Source organism: Onychostoma macrolepis, chromosome 09 (assembly GCF_012432095.1).
Source record: "Onychostoma macrolepis isolate SWU-2019 chromosome 09, ASM1243209v1, whole genome shotgun sequence".
NCBI classification, from domain to species: Eukaryota; Metazoa; Chordata; class Actinopteri; order Cypriniformes; family Cyprinidae; genus Onychostoma; species Onychostoma macrolepis.
The window spans coordinates 5,917,133-5,938,695 of NC_081163.1; the positions used below are offsets into that span (position 1 = coordinate 5,917,133).

The 21,563-nt window shown below is 35.3% G+C and overlaps 1 protein-coding gene across 3 annotated transcripts in view; it reads right to left on the reverse strand.

Annotated features, from left to right (window-relative positions):
- Nucleotides 1-21,563, reverse strand: part of slc4a3 (solute carrier family 4 member 3) — a 90,653-nt gene that overhangs the window by 22,174 nt on the left and 46,916 nt on the right. For all 3 annotated transcript variants that reach the window (XM_058786668.1, XM_058786667.1, XM_058786670.1), the window contains exons 3-7: nucleotides 16,693-16,849; nucleotides 13,507-13,754; nucleotides 12,408-12,583; nucleotides 10,712-10,932; nucleotides 498-640 (exon numbers count right to left, since the gene is read on the reverse strand). In XM_058786668.1, the coding sequence (XP_058642651.1) occupies nucleotides 498-640; nucleotides 10,712-10,932; nucleotides 12,408-12,583; nucleotides 13,507-13,754; nucleotides 16,693-16,849 (945 nt within the window). The remainder of the gene's footprint in view (nucleotides 1-497; nucleotides 641-10,711; nucleotides 10,933-12,407; nucleotides 12,584-13,506; nucleotides 13,755-16,692; nucleotides 16,850-21,563) is intronic.

Consider the following 21,563-nt stretch of genomic DNA (forward strand, 5'->3'; position numbering starts at 1 on the left):
ATCCAGCTGATTTAGAGACACTGCTTTCACCCGTTTATTGAAGCCCACTGGATGAAACGGACCAATACATATCAGCAAAGAAAAGATCACTGAATTCGGGGTCCCTTCTGCTCCTCCACATTGATTATCTCAATTAACACTACCTCATTATCAGTATCAATGTCAGTCTGGGGAGAACGACGGCTTTACTTTGAGCTTGCTCTTGAGGAGCAAGACAGAATCTAAAAATCAATACACATTTTTGCCTAGTTTTTCAGTGTTTACTTTATAATTGTGAGAGTCTGCCATGCTATTATTTGAATTTGTCCACACTGTTCTGTTATTGATAAATCTTCTCATAAATGCCATATTAAAACAAAACAAACTGCGTTTGGTCAGTTTACTTTAGTCTAAATGAGCAAAAATAATTTATAATGTGAAGCAAACTGTACATCTGGCTGTGTGAAACTAGGTCTCGTTTTTCTTTTCTCTGTGCGGTTAGGAAGCTCAGCACTCACCTCATGAGTTTTCTTGTCCATCCTCTTCCTCCTCTTCAGGCTGGACAGAGGAGGTGAGCTATTGCTGGTTCGTGGTACTTGACAGCGTGATGATTTCTTGACGAGGTGACGTCTAACCCCAGGATTGTCCTCAAAACGGTGACCTTAAAGTGAAAGTAAAGAGAAAGGGTTAGGTAAATACAATAAATAGAACTGTCAGGTTTGTAAAGGCAGTTAGAGATGTGGGGGAAAAATAAGCAAACCCTTGAATTTACCATGGTTTTGTGCATAAACTGTTTAAAAAACACAGTTTCCTTTAACAAATAATACACAAACATTCGTTTTTGTGTCTTTCTTGAACACACTGTGTAAACATTCATAGCAGGGCTATTATCATTAACTAGAACTATTATAAACTCTAAAACTATTATTAAAACATTTTTGTTTAACTATTATCATCAACTAGAACTATTATAAACTTTAAAAGTATTATTACAACATTTTTGTTTAGCTGAAATAAAATAAAACAAACTAAATGAAAATTAGTAATGTTGCCTTGAAATAAAATGCTAATTAGAAGTAAATAAAAACTAAAAATAAATTAAACCTAAATACACTGTAAAAAAAAAAAAAAAAAAGGTTGAGCCAACTTAACATTTTAAGGCAATCAGCTTCAGCAGATTTTTAAGTTTTCTCAACTTGTCGTTTTAAGTTTATACAACAAAAATTTGAGAATCTCCCACAAAAATAAGTTGAGCAAACTCAAAAATCTGCTGAAGCTGGTTGCCTTAAAATTTTAAGTTGGCTCAACTTTTTTTTTTTCTTTTTTTTTTTACAGTGTAGTACATAACAGAATGACTATAAATTAAACTAAAATAAAAAATTAAACCTGAAATTCAAATTCAAAAGATTAATAACAATAATAATAATAATAATAAAAACTATTCACACTTCCAATATACTATTTAAGGCTAAGCATATCCCGTCATTCAGATATTATGTATAATGTGGCAATAAATATAAAGTGTTGCACATTCTATGGATGCAGAGATTTGAATGTTTATTCTGTAAAATGTTTACAACTACTTTTTAATCATTCAATTGTGCTGTCTGTTTAATACGTACTACGGACCAGACATTTAGAAGTTTAGGAATAGATCACCAAAAAAAATACTATGAAAGTCAATGGCTACCATCAACTGTTTGGTTACCAACATTCTTCAAAATACCTATAGTAAATGATGACAAAATTTTCATTTTTGGGTGAACTATCCCTTTCAGTGCTACTCTGTAAGAACTTTACTTGCATCGACTTGCATTACAATGCTATGTTGTAAGTGTGTCCCATCACCAAAAAGTTCTACTGTACACACACTTGAACATTTGGGCCAAATACAGGAAATGCATCATGTAAGTAGACCTGTGGTCAGGTACAAAACCAGCAAGTCTGAGACTTGACAGGGACACAATAACCAGATTGGAGTTGTTTGTCAGAGCTGTACCGCAATACAAAAAACTCACAAATCTGGATATGATTCTATTCACAAAAAGCTTTGCCTGATCGATGCCTGGAAAAAGAGATTTTATACGTAACATTAAGAATTGTTAAACATTGCAGAACATTAAGAACTTGCATAAAGATGAAGAGAGTTAAAAAAACGCCTCCATATTCCTTGATATACATCAGTCGACGGTGAAACAAATGGCCATATGACCAATTTATACATTGTATAAATACAATGGTATTTATACAAGTACATGGTAAATCCAAGGGTCCACATAGCTTTTACTCAACTGTAGCACTGAAATTGCATACATTTGTGTGATTGAGAATAAAAGCGTGCCTAGAAAAATAAGAGAATCAGAGGCCTTCTCAGCTGAGCGCAACTAAGAGGCGTATTTTGGATGCTAGACCTTTCCAAAAAAATTGCTGTGATTTAATATTGTATCATTTTAGCCCACAAACCGAGGTTTTTATTGAATTTGGGATAATTGAAGGGGTGTATTATGAGAAACCCTCTCTCTCCAGCTGATCCGAGTGCCAAGTAAAAGGACGGGGCTCTCCAAGGGTTGAGGCCTGCCAGGACGCCCAAGGCCTCAGCTGGTTTGTGTTGTCCCAGTAGCCCGGGGATGTTCGGTAAACAAACTTAATTTTTTACTCTTTCTCTCCTAGAGTCGTTCATGCCTCTAACCCCCCCACCCCCCTCATAAAAAACAAAGCTCTGCGTAATTTAGAAGTGCACACACTGGTGCTGGGCTGTTTCCCCGGGGCACAGCGCTAACAATATGGCGGCCGTGCCTTTTGGCTGTACTCTGGTTGTGCTTTTCATGGCAAGAGAGCAAAAATCCTAGAGGAGACCAAAACAGCCAAGTTTTCATCAAAACACCACAGGCCGAAACCAACTCAGGCCGCAAACGTGTGTTTGACGCACAAAAGTGCTGATTTTAAATCTCAATTCAAACATTTGATCTGCCCTCCCTTATTTTGTTAGCTTTACCTATTGAAAATTGGGACACCTCCAAACATACTGTCAAAATGGTTAAATGACAGAGGAATACACTGGATACAATAATAATAAAAAAAAAGTTTTAAAATATTAATATTTGAAAAATTCTGTCCACCAAATAAAAAGACATTATATGAAAAAAAAAAAATGAAAAAAAAATAAAAACTAAAATTATATTATTCTATTTAAAATAAAAATATACAATTAAAATAGATCATTTTTTATTAATTTTAATATTAATATACCAATACTAAAAACTTGCCTCATGCATTTTTTTTTTTTTTTAAGAATTCTCCTTTGCTATTGACCCAAATACAAACAAATTCCAGTTCAAATTAAAGTTTTATGACAGTGTGTGTGTGTGTAGCTGAAAAGAAACAGCGAGGCTGAGAGATAAGATGGAAATTGATCTCTGCTAGACTGTCTGTCTGCTCTTCACACAGACCTTTCCCAGAAGGACTGCAGAGAGAATCACAGACAAGACCTCGAGGGAGACTCACTAGTAAACAGTCTACACAAAGACAAAAGCATCAGGCCTGAGGGTTTTACTGTTTATCAAAATATAAGTATGCTTCTTAGTCAAAAGCAGTGTTTAAACTGGAATGGTTCAGGCCCATCATGTTCTATATAAGAAACAGTTTCTCCAAAAAATGAACATCTGGTGGTTATTTATGAATTTCTTTCTTCAGTAGAACACAAAAAGAGAACGGATAATGGACTGGTTGCTTTTTTCAGGCAATTACAATGAATGGTACGCATTCAAGCTTGAAAACCAAACAAACCATGATCTTAATGTGGATTCTTTTAAAACTTTTTCAACTACTTATATTGTGTCTAAAATATGGAAGTTAGTCAATATTAACTTCTTGATGATTGATTCAGTCTATGGTTGATGAAAGAAAGATGACTAATTCATATGCAAATATTACAATGACATTATCTTCTGTCGGCAGCACATCAGATACGGTGCAGTGTAATGACAAGACCATTCAGTATGCAAATAGATGTAAGAAAGAAGGCCATTCGAAATATGCAAATATTGCAATGATGCCACAGTTGACTATCAACGTAAACTCAAATGCACATTCAAAAATATGCAGCCAGTGAGATTTTTTTAATGTTGTTGAAAGAAGTCTCTTCTGCTCACCAAGGTTGAATTGAGTTATTGAGTTATAATACATTTTAAAATGCAATTTATTCCTGTGATGACAAAGTTGAATTTTCAGCATCATTACTCTTTCACAAATCATTCTAATATGCTGATTTGGTGCTGAAGAAACATTTCTTATTATTATCAATGTTGAAAACAATATACTTTTTTAACAACGTAAAATACCTTTCTGTCACTTTCGATCTTTTAATGCATCCTTGCTGAATAAAAGTTTTTTTTTTTTTTAAATCTTACTTTTTAAATCTGCTTTTAGACCAGAGGGCAAGTCAAAGAAAGTTTGATTAAAATAAAAAAATAAAAAATAACACAAAAATTGCTTCGCCACAAGTGCTTCAGGCCCAATTAATTGCAGAAGTGCAAACCTCTGACCACAATACACGAGAAACATCAATAAAAATCACAGTACTTTATGTCTGAATCAAGTTATTGTGTATTATGACTCTGGCTTGAGATGCGTGTGTGCATGTGGCGGTTTGGCAGCACATGTATGTGTCAACAGGAGGGGATGTGGAACTTCATAATCCATTTTCTCAAACATGCCACATCACTGGAGGCCATGATATGTTTCATATCAGCAATCTGTTTGCAAGGACTCAGCTTGACATTAATTAGCTTGTATTTCCCAACAGGGTCAATAAAACAAATTCCCAGCAATCAATTTCCAATGCTAGCAAGATCTATAGAGGGTGGAGTGCATTTTTACAATGTCACAACCGCAGTCATGTGAATGGAAAATCCTATTGGGTTTCATCAAAAGTCGCCTGTTAGACATTCTTTGAGGCTTTTTGCCATTTATGAACCTAAACTATTGTCAAAGACAGACAATGGCAAAATTCAGTCAAAAAATGATGTAAGTGTGAAGCAAAGTGGAGGTCGCTGTGACATTTGCAAAAACGAAGGTGGCTGGAAAATATTACCGTTCACCAAGCTGCCAACTTTTTAACAGTAAGCACACTTACGGATCGGTTCGACTGGGGAGCCAAGGTGCGAGTGGATGGACTCCAGAAGGTCATAATCATCAAAATCCAGCACAAACTCCTCAAAGTCCGCAAAGCCGTCCACGGCGAAGCTCCCCAGAGGGTTTTCCTGATCCCCATAACGCCCCTTTCCAGAGTCCGCATCGGAGCCGCCGCTCGTGTCCTTCTCCCTCCCCTCGTCTGTCATCTCCACACCTGGTACCTCCGGATCATCCAGGATGCAACCCTCTTTCGCGCCGCTATTTTGTACCTTCTCCCGTCAATAATGTAGAATTCAAAACAACTGATGCAAAATTGCTTTTTACTGCATCCCAGTCCAATCTTCAGGGTTTTAGGAATGGATTCTGGAAGCAAGAACTATGGAATGGCCATGAATCGTGCAATTAATCTTCGATCAAAATCAAATTTTGTCCAAGAAGAAAGAAGGAAAAAGATAATCTCTCAGCTGGGCCCTCAATCCGTAGAGAGCTTGTAATATCCACCAGGACTCCTGATGAGAAAATGGTTTCTGGCCTCAGGGTTTCCAAGCAGATGAGCAGTGGTTCTGTGAGACGTGTCTGCTTGTACGCAAGCAAACAGCAGGGAACACTGAAATTGGCTGACGATCCAGAGGAAATGTTGATACAACTGAACTACTTTTGAGGTCTCGCACTAATCTATTGGCTGCCTCTGTGATTTCCATGACGTTGTCGATTGATCCCGCAGCTGCATGAGGGACAGAGATGCTATCCTCCGTCCGGTTTTCCCTCATCAGGTCCGAAGCTGGTTACACTACCCTATCAGAACAGCACAGGTGAAATCCTCCATCCGAAACAACAGTGGTGCCGATGAAGTGCACAACATGGTGCACATCACACAGCGCTGTCTCCACATGACTGATCTCCATGGAAACCACGGCTGCTTCTAGATCTCGACCCTGTCTTGTTTTCAAGCGGGTTACCTGCCCGGTGATGAGCCAATCACCGTCCAGATGCGTCCAAAAGCCTACATAGTCAGACATTTACAAGGTTTATTTACATATTATGCATATCAGAAGAACACTGTATGTCTCTTTTATAGAGACATAAAGATAACTCAATTATGTTTAATTTAGATAAGAACTTTGTCTTAGATCTTTCCAATAAAATTCATTGGGAAAAGCAAATATGGACTCAAATGAGCCTATTATGTAGATAAGATAAAGAGCTCAGATAATTTGATTTTGGGAGATTTTAATAAGAAATATGGCCCTGGACCACAAAACCAGTCATAAGGCTCAATGTTTTGAATTTGAGATTTATACATCATCTGAAAGCTGAATAAATAAGCTTTCCATTGATACATTTGTTAGGATAGAACAACATTTGGCCGAGATACAGTTATTTGAAAATCTGGAATCTGAGGGTGCAAAAAAATCGAAATATTGAGAAAATCACCTTTAAAGCTGTCCAAATTAAGTTCTTAGCAATGCATATTACTAATAAAAAATTAAGTTTTGATATATTTACTGTAGGAAATTTACAAAATATCTTCATGGAACATGATCTTTACTTAATATCCAAAATGATTTTTGGCATAAAAGAAAAATCGATAATTTTGACTCATACAATGTATTTTTGGCTATTGCTACAAATATACCCCTGCTATTTATGACTGGTTTTGTGGTCCAGAGTCACAAATGTTGAGCTCATATTGAAATCTCTCATTTTTGATTACAAAAAAAAAAAAAAGACGAGGGCCCTGCCACTGAAAGAGAACTAATTTGTGGTTATTCAACAATTAACAAACTAATAAATTCTTTAAAAATGCAAACAAATGTAGTTTTTATTGAATATACATATGTTCAAGAAATATCCACATTTTTTATTTTATTTATTTATTTTTAATGCATTTTATCTGCCCTGTAATCACATTGCTCTCTAGAAGAATTTTGAGACAATCAGTAAAATTATTCATTTTAAAATTAGATGAATTTATTGAATACATATTTCACAAACATTAAAATAAAATAAAACCCTGTAATTGTATTGTAATCATCACATTACTGTCTAGGAGAAACAATTGAGATATGAAAAAGACCACACTTGTGGTTATTCAACAATCGATGATCAAACTCATTCTAAAAATAAGATGCAAACAAAAGGGTCATTCAAAAAATGAAAAAAAGTGAGAAAATCAATTCAGTGGATTACACAAGAGAGTATTCTGATGTATATATATATATATATATATATATATATATATCATCTAAATGCCCTATAAAGGTGCCGCACATATTAAATCACTGGCATGGAGCGGGACAGACTCTGATATGAGAGGTTTATAGCAAGCTAGTGTGATGCAGGGCTTAAATTCAATGGCCTGTTCCACTGTGGCGGCCTCATTTGTAATTTGCTGCGGTACAGCAGTCAATGCTTCCTCTTTTCTAAAAGCAGGAAGGGCTGCAGGCGGGTCTTTGGGAAGGATAATCAATTGCAACAGTGAAGTTAATTATAGCCAGAGGGATCGCATCCACAGAACTGCTGCAGCCCTCACCTAAAAGCACTCTGCTGGACTCTGCTAGCCTTCATTCATGGCCAGAGTATGGGCTATTTAGCCATATTACATGCACTGTACGTCACATAGAGTAAACAGCAGGATCATTCATGAAAGGAGCCTGCATCGGTACGCCAGATGGAAATATCTATGCTGCCTTCAAAATCCAACCAGATGCAGGAATGCTATTTTTATAAAGATTAAATAATTTAACAATGATTATATAAGAAATACAGAATAATTTAACTAATTATGATAACTTAAAATTATTTATGCACTATATATAGTATACATTATAGAATACTGTAGGAACATTAAAGATCAAAATCAAGAGATTGGTTCATTCATCATGCAACATAAAGCAAACATATAAGCAAACCTAATGATTTTGAATGTTCTAGATGGCACCTAATAGTTAAAAGGAACAATGCACTAAACTTAAGCTCTGTGAGGATCATCTGGCTCAATAAAGGAGAGAGTGTCCGGCCATTCCCATGGCTTGAAAAATCACCACATGACACACCGAGGAACAGCTGGGAGGGCAACTGGAGCATGGGAGCACATATAAACCAAACCCTTGAAGTTCAGGAAGAAATTTACAACCTTGCTTCTAGGAAAACATAGTCATGTGCAGCACATCTTCAGGAATCTGCCTTTCCATGAATAGGGTATAAAATAGTGTCTTTATCTTGTTTTTTTGTCTGTGACATGAAGTGCCTAAATTTTTTTTTTTTTTTTTAAATATTCATTGTCCAATCCAGTAGGTCGAACTAAATATTGCATGCGCAGTTTTATTAATTCTGCTGTGTATTTTTGTTATTATTATTAACCTTATTGTAAAGTGTTACCATTATTATTATGTCTATACAGTGTTTATCATAGCTAAATTAAATGAAACTGTTTTAGTTTTAGGCCACATTTACACTGCATTTCTAGATGGCCAATTACATTTTGTGGACTATATCCAATTTTTTTTCTGATAACTTACATCTCCTCTTAAAAATGACCCATAACCGATATAATAACCCATAGCAGATCTATACAGGTGGAGCTGGGGAAGGTGGAGGGTTTCAGGGGAACTCTGAAAGCGCTCTACAAAATGCTGTAGTGAAAATTTAAATGTAAAACAGCATGCTTATTGGCTGCATTTGCAACATGAACCAATCAGCTTGTGCCACGTAGTTTAACACTGTTAATATAATCAGTTAGCATTAAGGATCCCCCCTCCCCATTGAAACAGCAGAGGGGAGAGAGATCACTTTGACAATCTGTCCCAATCTGTCCACTTACATGGTAGACACAAATGCACATATCCAATTCATATCAGATTTATTTCCACACATGAATGAGGCCTGAAACTGATCTGAGAATATCAGAATCCATGCGCTTTCTTCCTGCTTACACATTCTATCTATGCCAATCCTGTTCCTGGAGGGCCAACGTCCTGTAGAGTTTAGCTCCAACCAGTTGCCTGGAAGTTTCTAGTGAGTCTAAAGACCTTGATTAGCTGGTTCAGATGTGTTTATTTAGGGTTGGAGCTAAACTCTGCAGGTCAGTGACCCTTAATGAACAGGTTTGGACAACCCTGATCTATATTAACCCTGATTTGTCCTAAAGTAATTAATGAATGAATGGTATCCCCCCCCCCCCCCCCCTCCCCCCTCATAACATTGGTAAATGAGTTGAAAAGTTAAGCTTAACAATTGCGGTCACCACTGCTATGGACAGACATCCGATATTACCTACCTATTCTTCATGTTATGTTGATTTTTATCTCACATAACAGTTTATCTAACATTTCTCCCAACCTCCAAAAAATGAGATTTGCATTTATAATACTTAAAAACAAAGTAATGGGACACTGGAGTGTACTCTATTCATGGAAAGTGCCAATTACACTCCTGCAAGAGTTTTTAATGGAGTAGTAGTATTCTTGGGCTGTCATACCCTGTAATCAGTTGAGCTTATATTTTTATTAAGGATAATCATTAATGTAAAAACAAAGGGAAGCATTTTGGTGCATGGCACAGATCCAGTGATCCTGACCACATCTGAACATCTTGAAGGCTTGTTTACAACCGCGGGAAAGGGAGGAGAGTGCAGGCCGAGTGCTGACCACGGCCAGCCAATGATCCTGCTGCTCTGCTTTCCACCAAAACACATTTATGAGTATGGACACAAATACCCCAGCGCCCCCAAACTTACTAGAGAGCTTGCCAATGCAGACCTCTAAGTCCACTAAACAAACACTCCCTGTCATCACTCCCCTCCTCTGGAGTGACTTTTTAATGAGCATTTGGAGGGGCCACGAGCTTTGGCTTGTCAAGATCAAGTTAAACCATCGGCCTGAGACTCGTTCGTTGGTGTGGCTCCAATGACACATGAAATCAAACACGCCTATCTAATTTTGTTTGAGTTACAGCACTGATTTCAATTAAGATCGAATGGCCGCAACAGCATGCAAGTTGTCTGCTTTAATCCTTCTTTTAATCATCATGGCTACACACACTGAAAACTCAAATCAGTAAGTGCACTGATTTTTGAGACACAGGACAAAAGGCTACAGGGCTGAAAAAAAAAAAAAAGATTTAAAAAAAGAAAAAAAGTTTACCAGAATCCAGGGGGAAATAACACATAAATAAAAATGATGTACTTTCTTAATTAAGTACTGTCTTAAGGAAGATGCATGATTATCATTAAAGAAAAAAACAAAAACAAAAAAACAGATCAGGACCCTGAAGCTTTCTTGGTTTAATTAGCCATCTGTGGGTTTATGCTCACCACACTAACATCACATGCAGCGTTGCTACTCAAGTAAATGTATCGCATTTTAGGAATTTTTAGATACTAATTAGTAATTTAATTTTGATAAAATAAAATATGAAGAAATATGAAATTGTGCATAGGAATATTCCAGTGATCATAGCTGATGTAAAAAAAAAAAAATGTCAAAATGAAAAGCAGGTAAAACTGAGGAGATGTTTTGTCTCAAATCTCAAATATCGGTGAATATTAGTGTCCTGTTATTTTCACATCCCTTCCAGAATTTACTTATTTTTTGCTTACTTTTCATGTCATCCAGATCAGCGCTGGCTAGCATCTGAGCCTCCGCCTCGTCTGTAGGTACTTTCTGGTAAACCGCAGTCTCTATGGCTGTCATGCTGCCTATACAGATGCGTTCTCGTAGGTCGTAGCTGGTCCGCTGAGCTCCAGCCAGCCGGTGGACGGGGTTCCTGCGAAACCAGCCTCGCGTTGTCATACTGGCAGGTTCTGGAGATGGGCTAAACCTGTAAAAAGAAACCTACAATTGACTATTGCCTTAAAAGCTATGATTCTAACCAATTGTATGTTCATTGTTATTAGTCTGATGGCATTAACAGAATTGCATTGCTAATAGAGTGAAAGATGAGCATGATTCTAGTGGCTGGATAACCACTTCTCAGAAATGCTGAAAAGGACAAAAAAAAAAAAAAATTAAATGGAAATGTTGTGTTTATATTTGTCATTTCTTAAAACTAACTTTCGACTTAATGGACAAATACACTCAAAAAAAAAAAGTTGTTGGTAAAACAATTTTCACTTATAAGTTGCTATTAAATTCTACAAATAATTCCAAAGATACGGCAAGTAACACATTTAATTAAACTTGAAATTTTTATGTAGAAGAACTGAAAAAGTGTTTTCTTGTAAAACACACTCCAATGGACTTTATTTACAACTTATTAAAAAATATTTATTAAACTAGTTGCATCTTAACCTTAGCATCTTAGCATCTTAGGTTGCATTAACCCTAATGCAACACGATTAACATATCAATTTAACAAATTAAACACCACTGCATCATAAATTCATCTTAATGCTCGCCATAGTCCCAATTACTTTATATTTATTTCATTTAATAGTGTATTTACAATTAATTAGCTACATAGCTAAATTTTGTCTGCAGATAACTGTTTTTAAAATTATACACCATAAAAAAAATTACATTTAATAATAATGAAGTTAGATTAAACTCACTAAACCACTGCACATGATGTTGGTGCATCTACATTCATTTAATTCATGTCAGAGACCCAGACAAATATACAGTCAGGGGGCCCATAATTCAAAGCAACAGCCCTGAAAAAAATAATCAAAAGTTAAATAAGGTGGGCCATGCTATAAATACAAGTCTAATGATGGTTTATTTGTACATTTACCTTAAGCAAATATGCATATAATTACATATGTTGCAAGAAGTCAGTTAGCCAGCAGAGGGCAATCAAATACAACTTTTCCGGTTCACTCTATTTTATTTTTTTTTTTTATGTCATAGATGAATATTTACTGAGGAATGCAGTATTTGGGAGAGGGAGGTCAAACTGATTGATAGGACTGAAGTAGGATTGATAGGTCTATTCGTAAAATTAATTGACTTTAGCTATCCATGTTGCATTAAATGCCAATGGTGACAGTTCACAAGTGGGAAAAAGCACTTTTTATGTTTGTTTGTTTGTTTGTTTGTTTGTTTTTTTGTATGTATGTTGTGTATGATCTGAAAAATATGTATTAGCTTATAATTATTATATCTGATCCAGATTGAAGAAATATGATTGCAAGTAAAATATCTTTTCAATATCTTTACAAAATGTTGTTCAGAAGGATATGATGGTGAGAAAATAATAATGGAATTATAATTTATTCTTCAATCAACCCATTTAATATGTATAAGTGTTTTTAGCTCTTTAAGGTTTAGATCCATCCTCACTTATTTGTCAAATACCTGTTGGAAACCTCTTCCTCCTGTCCTCCATCCGGTCGTTCTTGTGTTTCCTCCTGCTCCTCCATTCCGGCGGGGCTGGGTGGGGTTTCCTCACTGCTCGGGGGTCTCTCGCTCTCCATATGGAAGCTGGTAAGAGAGAGATCGGCCGCCAGATCCTCCTCACTTCCCAAACTGAGCTGTGAGATCACAACACCTGTCAGCATCTCTCCATTATCCCATCCCATCTCTCACACAATTATCCCAACATATCTAGTGATGCAGAAAGAAACTGCACTGTATACAGCATACTATTTTTAATAGCATGTGAATTCAAATGCAATGAGAAACATTTCAAGCAATAGGATTCTACACTATTGTCACATGACTTTATTATATGCTGCATGTTTAATTTGGTAAGTGCTGTCCAGGTTTTTATTTTTGCATTCTATTGCACCTAGGTAGTACAATAATTCTGACTAAATATTCATCTAAACATTTTCATCTAAAATATTTCTTGTTAGACATTATGTAAGTTCAAATTTCTAGATACAAGTAATAACAAGTAATCGTATTTTTTTTATGATAGCAGTAATAGTAAAGGGACTATTGTAATGGGTTTTGTTTTTCTTTATCATTTTTAATTTAATTATTTTAACTTTAACTACTTTCAAATGGTAATCAATCAATTTAAAAGTGAACCCTTTTTCACATAATGCCGAATTGCACAAACTCTACATAAATAAATTCACAATATTTGTTTTCATTGCTTTTAAATTGCAATTTTTTGGAGGACAACACTGGGCAGGATGTGGAATAACAATTTTGTAAATAAAAGATTCAAATTTAAGTATCAAAATTGTTAGTTGCATCCCCACAATAATGTCTTTAATTTATAGTCCAATCACAAGAGTCAAGAACGAGACTTACAGTTAAAAACTGCATTCGATATTATTTCCATTTTCTTATTTCACACTTGACATGGAGGGTATAGTCAAGTGCATTGCATCATGGGATACAATATACCATGCAGCGGTAAGTCATTCAGGTATATCAGTACTAAAAAGTCACATATACATAATTCATTCTGCAAAATTAGTAATATGGTAAACACTTCAGTTACCTGTGGCAGCTCTTCAGATGGCTCAGTAGGTGTGGCTGCTTGGCACTGTCCCTCAGTCTCAGACTCCGCCTCCTCCTCATCCACCTCATGAATAGTGGGCGTGACATCTGATGGGGGCATGGACGTCTTCTTTTTCTTCCTCTTTTTCTTTCGCCGGCGGTCCATACTGAGCACCCTCTTGCGGAAACGCTGCGGGGGGAGGTGGGTGGACAGGGGGTGGTGGGTGTGGTGGAACGTATGCCGGTGATCTATGAGTAAAGACAGCGACAAAGAGATTAAAATCCTGTTCACTTAACCAACTACAACTATAGCTATAATAACTATAAAGTTTTAATAATCAATCATTACAATCTACAACTAGCCTACATCATTGGAATCACTCCCAGAACATTTGTTTCCGGCTGATGAACGATAAATACATTGGTAGCCAATCAGAATCCACTTGAATTTAACGGCCTTATCTAAAGGATGACTGCAGACTAATTCGAGACTAACTTCTATGTAGGAAATCATATAGCTGGGACAACGGTCAATTATTCAATTCAGCACCATATACAAACACATCTGACCGCAGAATAGCAACCATTGATCAGACCATCAATAAGAACCCAGTATTCCAGAGAGCTGTGTATTAAGCAATGATAAAGTCTTTTAAAAGGTCACAGATAATAAAGCTGCCATAGAAACATCCCCTCCAGTGCTAGCATTAGTTGGTTCCTCTCACTCAAACATCTCTGTTGCCAGATATCTCCTATTTCACATACTTAAATCTTGCATGTTATTTTTAAAATGTCCATAAAATAAACCAGAACTACATTGATGAATAAATATGATTACATTTTTCAATATTATAATTAGTGCTGTCAAACGATTAATCACGATTAATCGATTATCGCATCCAAAATAAAAGGTTTATTTTACATATTATATCTGTGTGCACTGTGTATATTTATTATGTATATATAAATACACACACACACATACAGTATATATATATTTGAAAATATTTGAATTTATTTACATGTATATATTTATATATTATATTAATATTTTGAATATATAAACGTAACATATTTTTCTTAAATATATACATGCATGTGTGTGTATTTATATATACATAATAAATATGCACAGTACACACACATATACTATGTAAACAAAAACTTTTATTTTGGATGCGATTAATCGTGATTAATTGTTTGACAGCACTAATTATAATACTTTATACACTACTGTTTAATAGTTTGAGTTAGTAATAAAAATAAATTAATACTTTTATTCAGTAAGGATGCATGAAATTGATCAGAAGTACCAGTAAAGACTTATTTTGACAGTAAAGTGACAGTAAAAATTGGAACTGATTGGAATTTGAAAATGGGGAATTTACACACAAAACTGGAATCAGATGGGTGGAGGGAGGAGTTTGAAAAAAGTGTGACTGATTTGCGAAAATATCACAAAGACAACCTTTTTTTCCTTTGGAATAACTGATGAACTGTGGCACAAAATGATCGGGAATGTGAAGTAAAGCAAATATAATACAGTTTGTCTAAGTCTGTGAATTTCATGCTGACTGTATGAGTAGTTCTAGCAACAGAGACGTTAATGTGTGATCTGTCCTGCAGCAGCTCTGTGTTCAGGGTGCCTCTCAGCTCCGCTGTGAATGAATCACAGGCTAGTTTACACCTCCCACTACTGTCACCACATGTAGATGGAAATGTGGGCCTTGATTTAGCAGGGTCCGGTAAGCGACTGGCACAGACTCAGCCCCACAGGAGGCCAGAGAATGTGAGAGAGCCATTAAAAGTCTTGTCTGTACTTCTGAGGCACCTTCTGTAGAATTACACATCTGAACATGGAATTTTCTAGCAAACTGATGCTTTGAAAACATTTAAAGTTTAATAGCTTTTAACGAAGTATGTTTTGAAATGACTGTATCTTTGATCTAATTTACACATTTATTAACATTCGTCTCTGGGAATCTGGTCACAAGCAGTCAGAACTACAGCTCTAAACACTGGTGTGCAAAAATGTTAAATGTATTCTGTCGAAACTGATCGGGATAAATTAGAGTATGATCTGCCATGTGATGAACAGGTTTGGCTCAACTATGCTCAGATTCAAAGAAAATGGAGCATGAAAATTGATATCAGATCAATACAAATTCAATCAAAATACTCTGAAGCCATTTTAACCTCAGTTACAGCGTTGGCGCAGCTACTGCATGTTTTTATGGCAGAACAGATCCGATCACTCAAACCAGATTTGAAGGAAGTCAGAAATGCACTGATTGCATTTAAAGTATGAATGCTAATGTGCCCTATACCACCTACTGTACTGCCAATAATCAATTATTCTAAAACAAGTGGTAAAGTGTTATATATTATAATACTAAAATAACACTAACCATAATTAAAATAACTAAAACACTAACAAATAACTAAAATAACATTTATTTACCTTAAATTTTTATAGCAGTTTTCATTTCAGTAATTTTAGTACTTTTACCTAAACATATCTATTTCAGTTAGTTGCCTTTTCTGACCATTATTATTATTATTATTATTATTACTATTACATAAAAAAAAGACTCAAATATGCATAATAAATATCTACATTAATAATTTATAGTATTATGCCAATTTACTAAAACCAATAATAATAATAATAATAATAATAATAAATTATTATTAACATTATTATTATTATTATTAAATACAAATAAATAGAATATGCTTAGTAATAATAATCTACATTAATAATTTATATTATTATTATTATTATTAATGTCAATTTAAACCAAAATAATAATTAACTATTATTATTATTATTATTATTGCTACTACTACTACCAATAATGTTGATATTAATAAAATAAAATGAATATTAATAGCAATTAGAATTACTAAATTACATTATTTTATTGATGATGATAATAATAATAATAATAATTTAAATAAATATTAATAAAATAATAATATCAATATAAATAACAATTGCAATAATTATAATAAATATTATTATTTTTAATAATAATAATCAAAATCTGTCTCAAATGACCACTAAATTTGCAACAAATGTCAAACCTTTTCTAAACCAATATGACATTAAGATTATCCACTCAGGAATTATTGAAAATGGAGAGCACATATAATTGCGGTGAGTTAAGCATCAGGCGGTACTTACACTCAAAGTCTTTCTCATTGTAGCTGCGGCCCATTTTGTCTGCTCCATTGATGGCAGACTCAGTGATGATGTCCCCAAACCTCTCCACAGACAAGGCCTTCTCCCATTCCTCATCTTCTTGTCCTGCTGTGGAGCCCTTCTCTTCTTCCGACAAAACCTGCAGACGAGATCATTTGAAACCACACAGTAAGTGCCAGACAGATGTTCCACATGCTATAACACATTTGAGGAAGTAAGGGAAATAAACTTAAGGCCAACTGATTCCTTCTGGCATGCACTGGAGAGTTTGAGCAGTTACGACCAGATGTTTCATGTTCTCTCAGCTTGAACCACAACCACACGTCCATTAGCGCTTACCCAATGTGCCGCGGTTCTGGATGGGTTCTAATGTGTCATTATCTGTAGCCCACTGAAGAACAGGGCATTTTCATTTACATTACTAATTTACATTACTCATAAGAATATTATTATTAATAAGTTAATTTAAATAAAAATACAATTTATTTATTTATTTTGTCTTTTAGCAAAGGTCAGTGACATGAAGTACCTAACCTTTATAAATTGTTGTTTCTAAATTAATTATTTTGTTCTTTTATTTATTTAGTTTTATTTCCGATTTATTTTTTGCAACCATGATACAACCATGAATTTCTTAACATGTCTAAATAGTTGAACTATCAGATTTGCTGATAAATGCATATTCATCAAATATCAAAATAAAATATAATGATAATAATGCTAAAATAAACATTACTAATAATAAATGAATACTAACTATTATAGTATACTACAATGTTTAATAAAATATTATTAATACTAAACTTTTACTGCTACTACTGCTGCTGCTGCTGCTACTACTACTGATAATAATAATGGGAGGCATCTAACATTTGGCTGGTGAGCAGCAGGCTTTAAAGAGCGAGGGTGGGATAAAACATGCTGACGGGCTACAAGGCTCGCAGATCAGTCAGAGTAAATGTCAGTATGTCAGCAGGACGCCGACAGCAGCCCTGCAGCGCCCCCATCAACAACCACAACTGCATTCAACAGCACCTCTGTCATGTCTGAACGAGCAACAAGATGCAGAACGGCCAACTGAACACAGCAAGCATAAAAGCCAACAAATCATTTACCCTAAGACATTAGAACAAACATGAATTTTTTTAAATAGCCACATTTGCTTTGATTCTTCAGCAAAATAATCTAACGCCACACTCGTCAGGCGACTGCATAATCAGCCAGAGGAGATGGGGCAAATTCGGCAAAACTGAAAAGAGATGGACGAACGAGGCACTAATTAAAGGAAACAAAGTCTTTTTTGTTGATTGTGTCCCTCGGCTTTGCGTAAATTAATGAGGACAACATTTCATTAAGCTCTTGGTGTCTGCACGCTGTGTGCCGCTCTTTTATCACCGCTGAAGTGCTGACTTTAATGAAGACACTGACCTGTGAAGTCAAATGATAAACGGCTTGCTCTCACAATAACGGGAGACTTGGAAATGAGCCAGTGTGGGAAACAGACAGAGAGGATGCTGGGAAAGGCCACTCTGCTGTATCACAGCATTTCTTTCATGTCCACTTTTCCAACCTCTCAAATGTCTCTCGAGCAGAGCTTGGTTGAGAATCACAACACTTTCTGTCTGTGTGTGTCACAGAACCTGTCAAAACATCTACAAATGTTTCACACCAAAATCAATGGGAAGAAATACAAAATTATATTTTGTTGTAATTGTAGGACCAGTAAATTTTTTAGAAGGAAAATGCAAAAATAAAACATTATTTCAAAATGTAAATTGTATTTATACATCATCACAATACTTTTGCTGCCTTTACTATAGAAAAAAATAAGGAATTGTAGTATTTTTACTCTCATGCTGTAAAAAAAAAAAACTTTCTAGGTGCCGTTCACACAGAACACCTCTTTGCGTCTAAAAACATGAGACATGGCACTCAGGAATGGTTTTAAAAACAGAATGCCTCCTTCGCCAAGTTGCAATAACAACTCGCTACCGTAAACAAAAGCTTGCAACACTTGACCTGCCGCCGGTGTCTTCTGATTGGTCCACGGTTTTGGAAATGACATTGATGAGCGTTGCTGCGTGTAAAAGTTGAAATTCTTATAACTTGACAAAAGCAGCGCTCATGTGCGAGATGCTGCAAAAGACACGAGATGTGAGCGCAATGGTCATACATGTCCATCTACCATGTTTAGATAAAAAAATAATAATAATAATGGAAAAGTAGCACAATGGAATGGAAAAACACTTTCTGTGTAAATGGCCCCTTGCAGTAATAAGAGTCTCATTTGAGAATAACAGCACTGACCAAAAAAAAAAAAAAAAGTATTCAATGACTTTCACATTTGTACATGAATTTCTATCAACCATCAACTAGTTGAAAGTCATCTCATTGTATTTGTTTTGTCTCCCATTTTCGGGCTTTACCCCAAACCTCACATAACTTACACCCTTATTGTATTACAGCAATGTAGTTGTTTTATTATGTTAATCTAATAACTTTTTACTTGAAGGAAAAAATATTCTTTACATAAACTCAAAGACATCTGGATGTATTACAGGAAGGGGAAATGTGTCATAAAATTAACCTCCGAATGCAAAAATTTTGATATATCCACCTTATTTTTCCCCTAAGAGCGGGCAACGTGACCATTTGTAAATTTTATGTGCGAGGCTTCTGGTCTCATCTGCTTCCAGGTAATTTTAGCTGTACAAAGCAGCTCGTTTTGCTGCTTGATACTGCAAACTAGTGTGTCTTACACTCAGGGACAGACTGGGAGTAAAAAACGGCCCTGGATTTTCACAGCTGTTGTTAAAATAACGCGATAGAAGCAAACTCAGAAATATAAAGAAATGAAGAATGTTGTGTCAGAAAACTGTGCGCGCCGTCCCCCCTCCCGCACCCTGCCCAGCGTTAATGGTACTGTCCAACTGCGAGCGCAAAACACAGAAATGGAGAATAATGAGTCATTTTTATGTTTGTTCAAAAATCATATTTGGACGCAACATTCATCTAGTTCATTTTGATAGTGCAAATTGAACAAAGCACTGCAAAGCCTTACACGGAGAGTGGTTTCCTATGGTGCGAGAAAGTCAGAGTTGTGAGATATAAACTCGCAATTGCGAGAAAAAAAGTCAGAATTGCGAGATAAAAACTTGCAATTGCGAGAAAAAAAGTCAGAACTGCGAGATAAAAAGTCGCGATTACCTTGTTTTATTTTTTATTCAGTGGCGGAAACGGGCTTCCATATAAAACCCATGGTGACCCTGCTGAAAAAAAAACTATAGAAAGCATCACACAAAATTCTAATGGTTTCCACTACAAATGGCATTACAAACCTTCAACTTTTAATCATTAAAATCATTAAATAATGGTTTCCTGTAGTGTGTTTTGGGACATTTTCTATTAGGATTTAGGGTTTTAACAATAATAATAATATTTAACAACAATAATAGGCAACCAATTACCAGTAAAGACCAATAAGGTCCATTACAATTTCCATTAAAACCAATACAATTTCCATTATAATCAGTAAAACCATTACAAATTCTATTAATGGTTTCTATTTTTGTTGTTGTTTTCAGCAGGGGATTGAAATGAATGTATTATTATATGCACTTAAATACTTGAAATCTACATAAAAAGAGCAGAAAGCTAAAATTTATATGACAAAATAATAAACATAAAATCTAGAAACCTGAAACTACATAAATTCTTCAATTTGAGTATTCATATGTGTGTGTGCGTGTGTGTGTATGTCATGTTAATCGGAGCAATCACCTTATAGTCTACTTCATTTATTCTATTTTCTAACTCAATATCTCTCAAGTGTAACCTGTTGTAGAATCGCTGCTGTCTCTTTATGAATGAATGGAATATTCATGCCAGACAATGGACGCTCGGACTTTTACTATAGTGCTATAGGTTACGTGCTCTATAGCTACACAGGCGGGCAAAGGTAACCTGATGTAACTGTTCAATTTTTTATTTATTTATTTTTTTTTTAGCTTCTCCCAACCACCTTTCCCTGCTAAAAAAAAACAACAAAAAAAACAAAACAAAACAATAGAAGCCCAATAGAAACCATCACAGAAATTCCAGTTGTTTCCATTAAAATACCATTATGAACCATTAGCTTTTTCCAGTAAAACCATTACAAAATTCCTTTTTGTAGTGTGTTTTGGCCATTTTTCCAATAGGATTTAACATCCCACCAATAGAATCCATCACATACCAGTAGACACCATTATAGTTTCCATTAAAACCAATACAATTCCCATTATAACCATTAAAACCATTACATTTTCTATTGTGTTTTGGGCAGGGTTCTATTGTTTTTTTGTTTTTTTTCAGCAGGGTTATCTTCACGTTTTTTGCTTGCCATCACGAGCCCTCTCTCCTTCGTGTCAGTGTCAGTTTATTGTAAGCAAAAATAGATCGCATTAGCGCCCCCTTTTGTCGGCCGTTGACTTAATTTGACACTTTTTCTCTGATGATGAACCAGTCAGGCCGACGGCCATTCTGGACTTCTCCAGAACGTCCAGATGGCCAGTCCGCCCCTGCTTACATTACTATTTTAATTATCTTAATTATGAACACAGTGGTTTGTAGTTTTAATGTTTACTGCACTGTTATTCTTCTCGCTATTTGGCTACATCGGCTAATGAACTAGAAGTCTTGCACATGCACAGAAAACACTGAAAAATAAGTTGCATTTTTATATATATATATATACACTGTATATATATAAACTTTAATGTTTTTATGAGTAGCTGTGTAACATTATCCCTTTTCTCTTCCTCTCTGTTTGGTCACTCATTCTTTGTTTATCTCATATAATTGCCCCTTCTTAA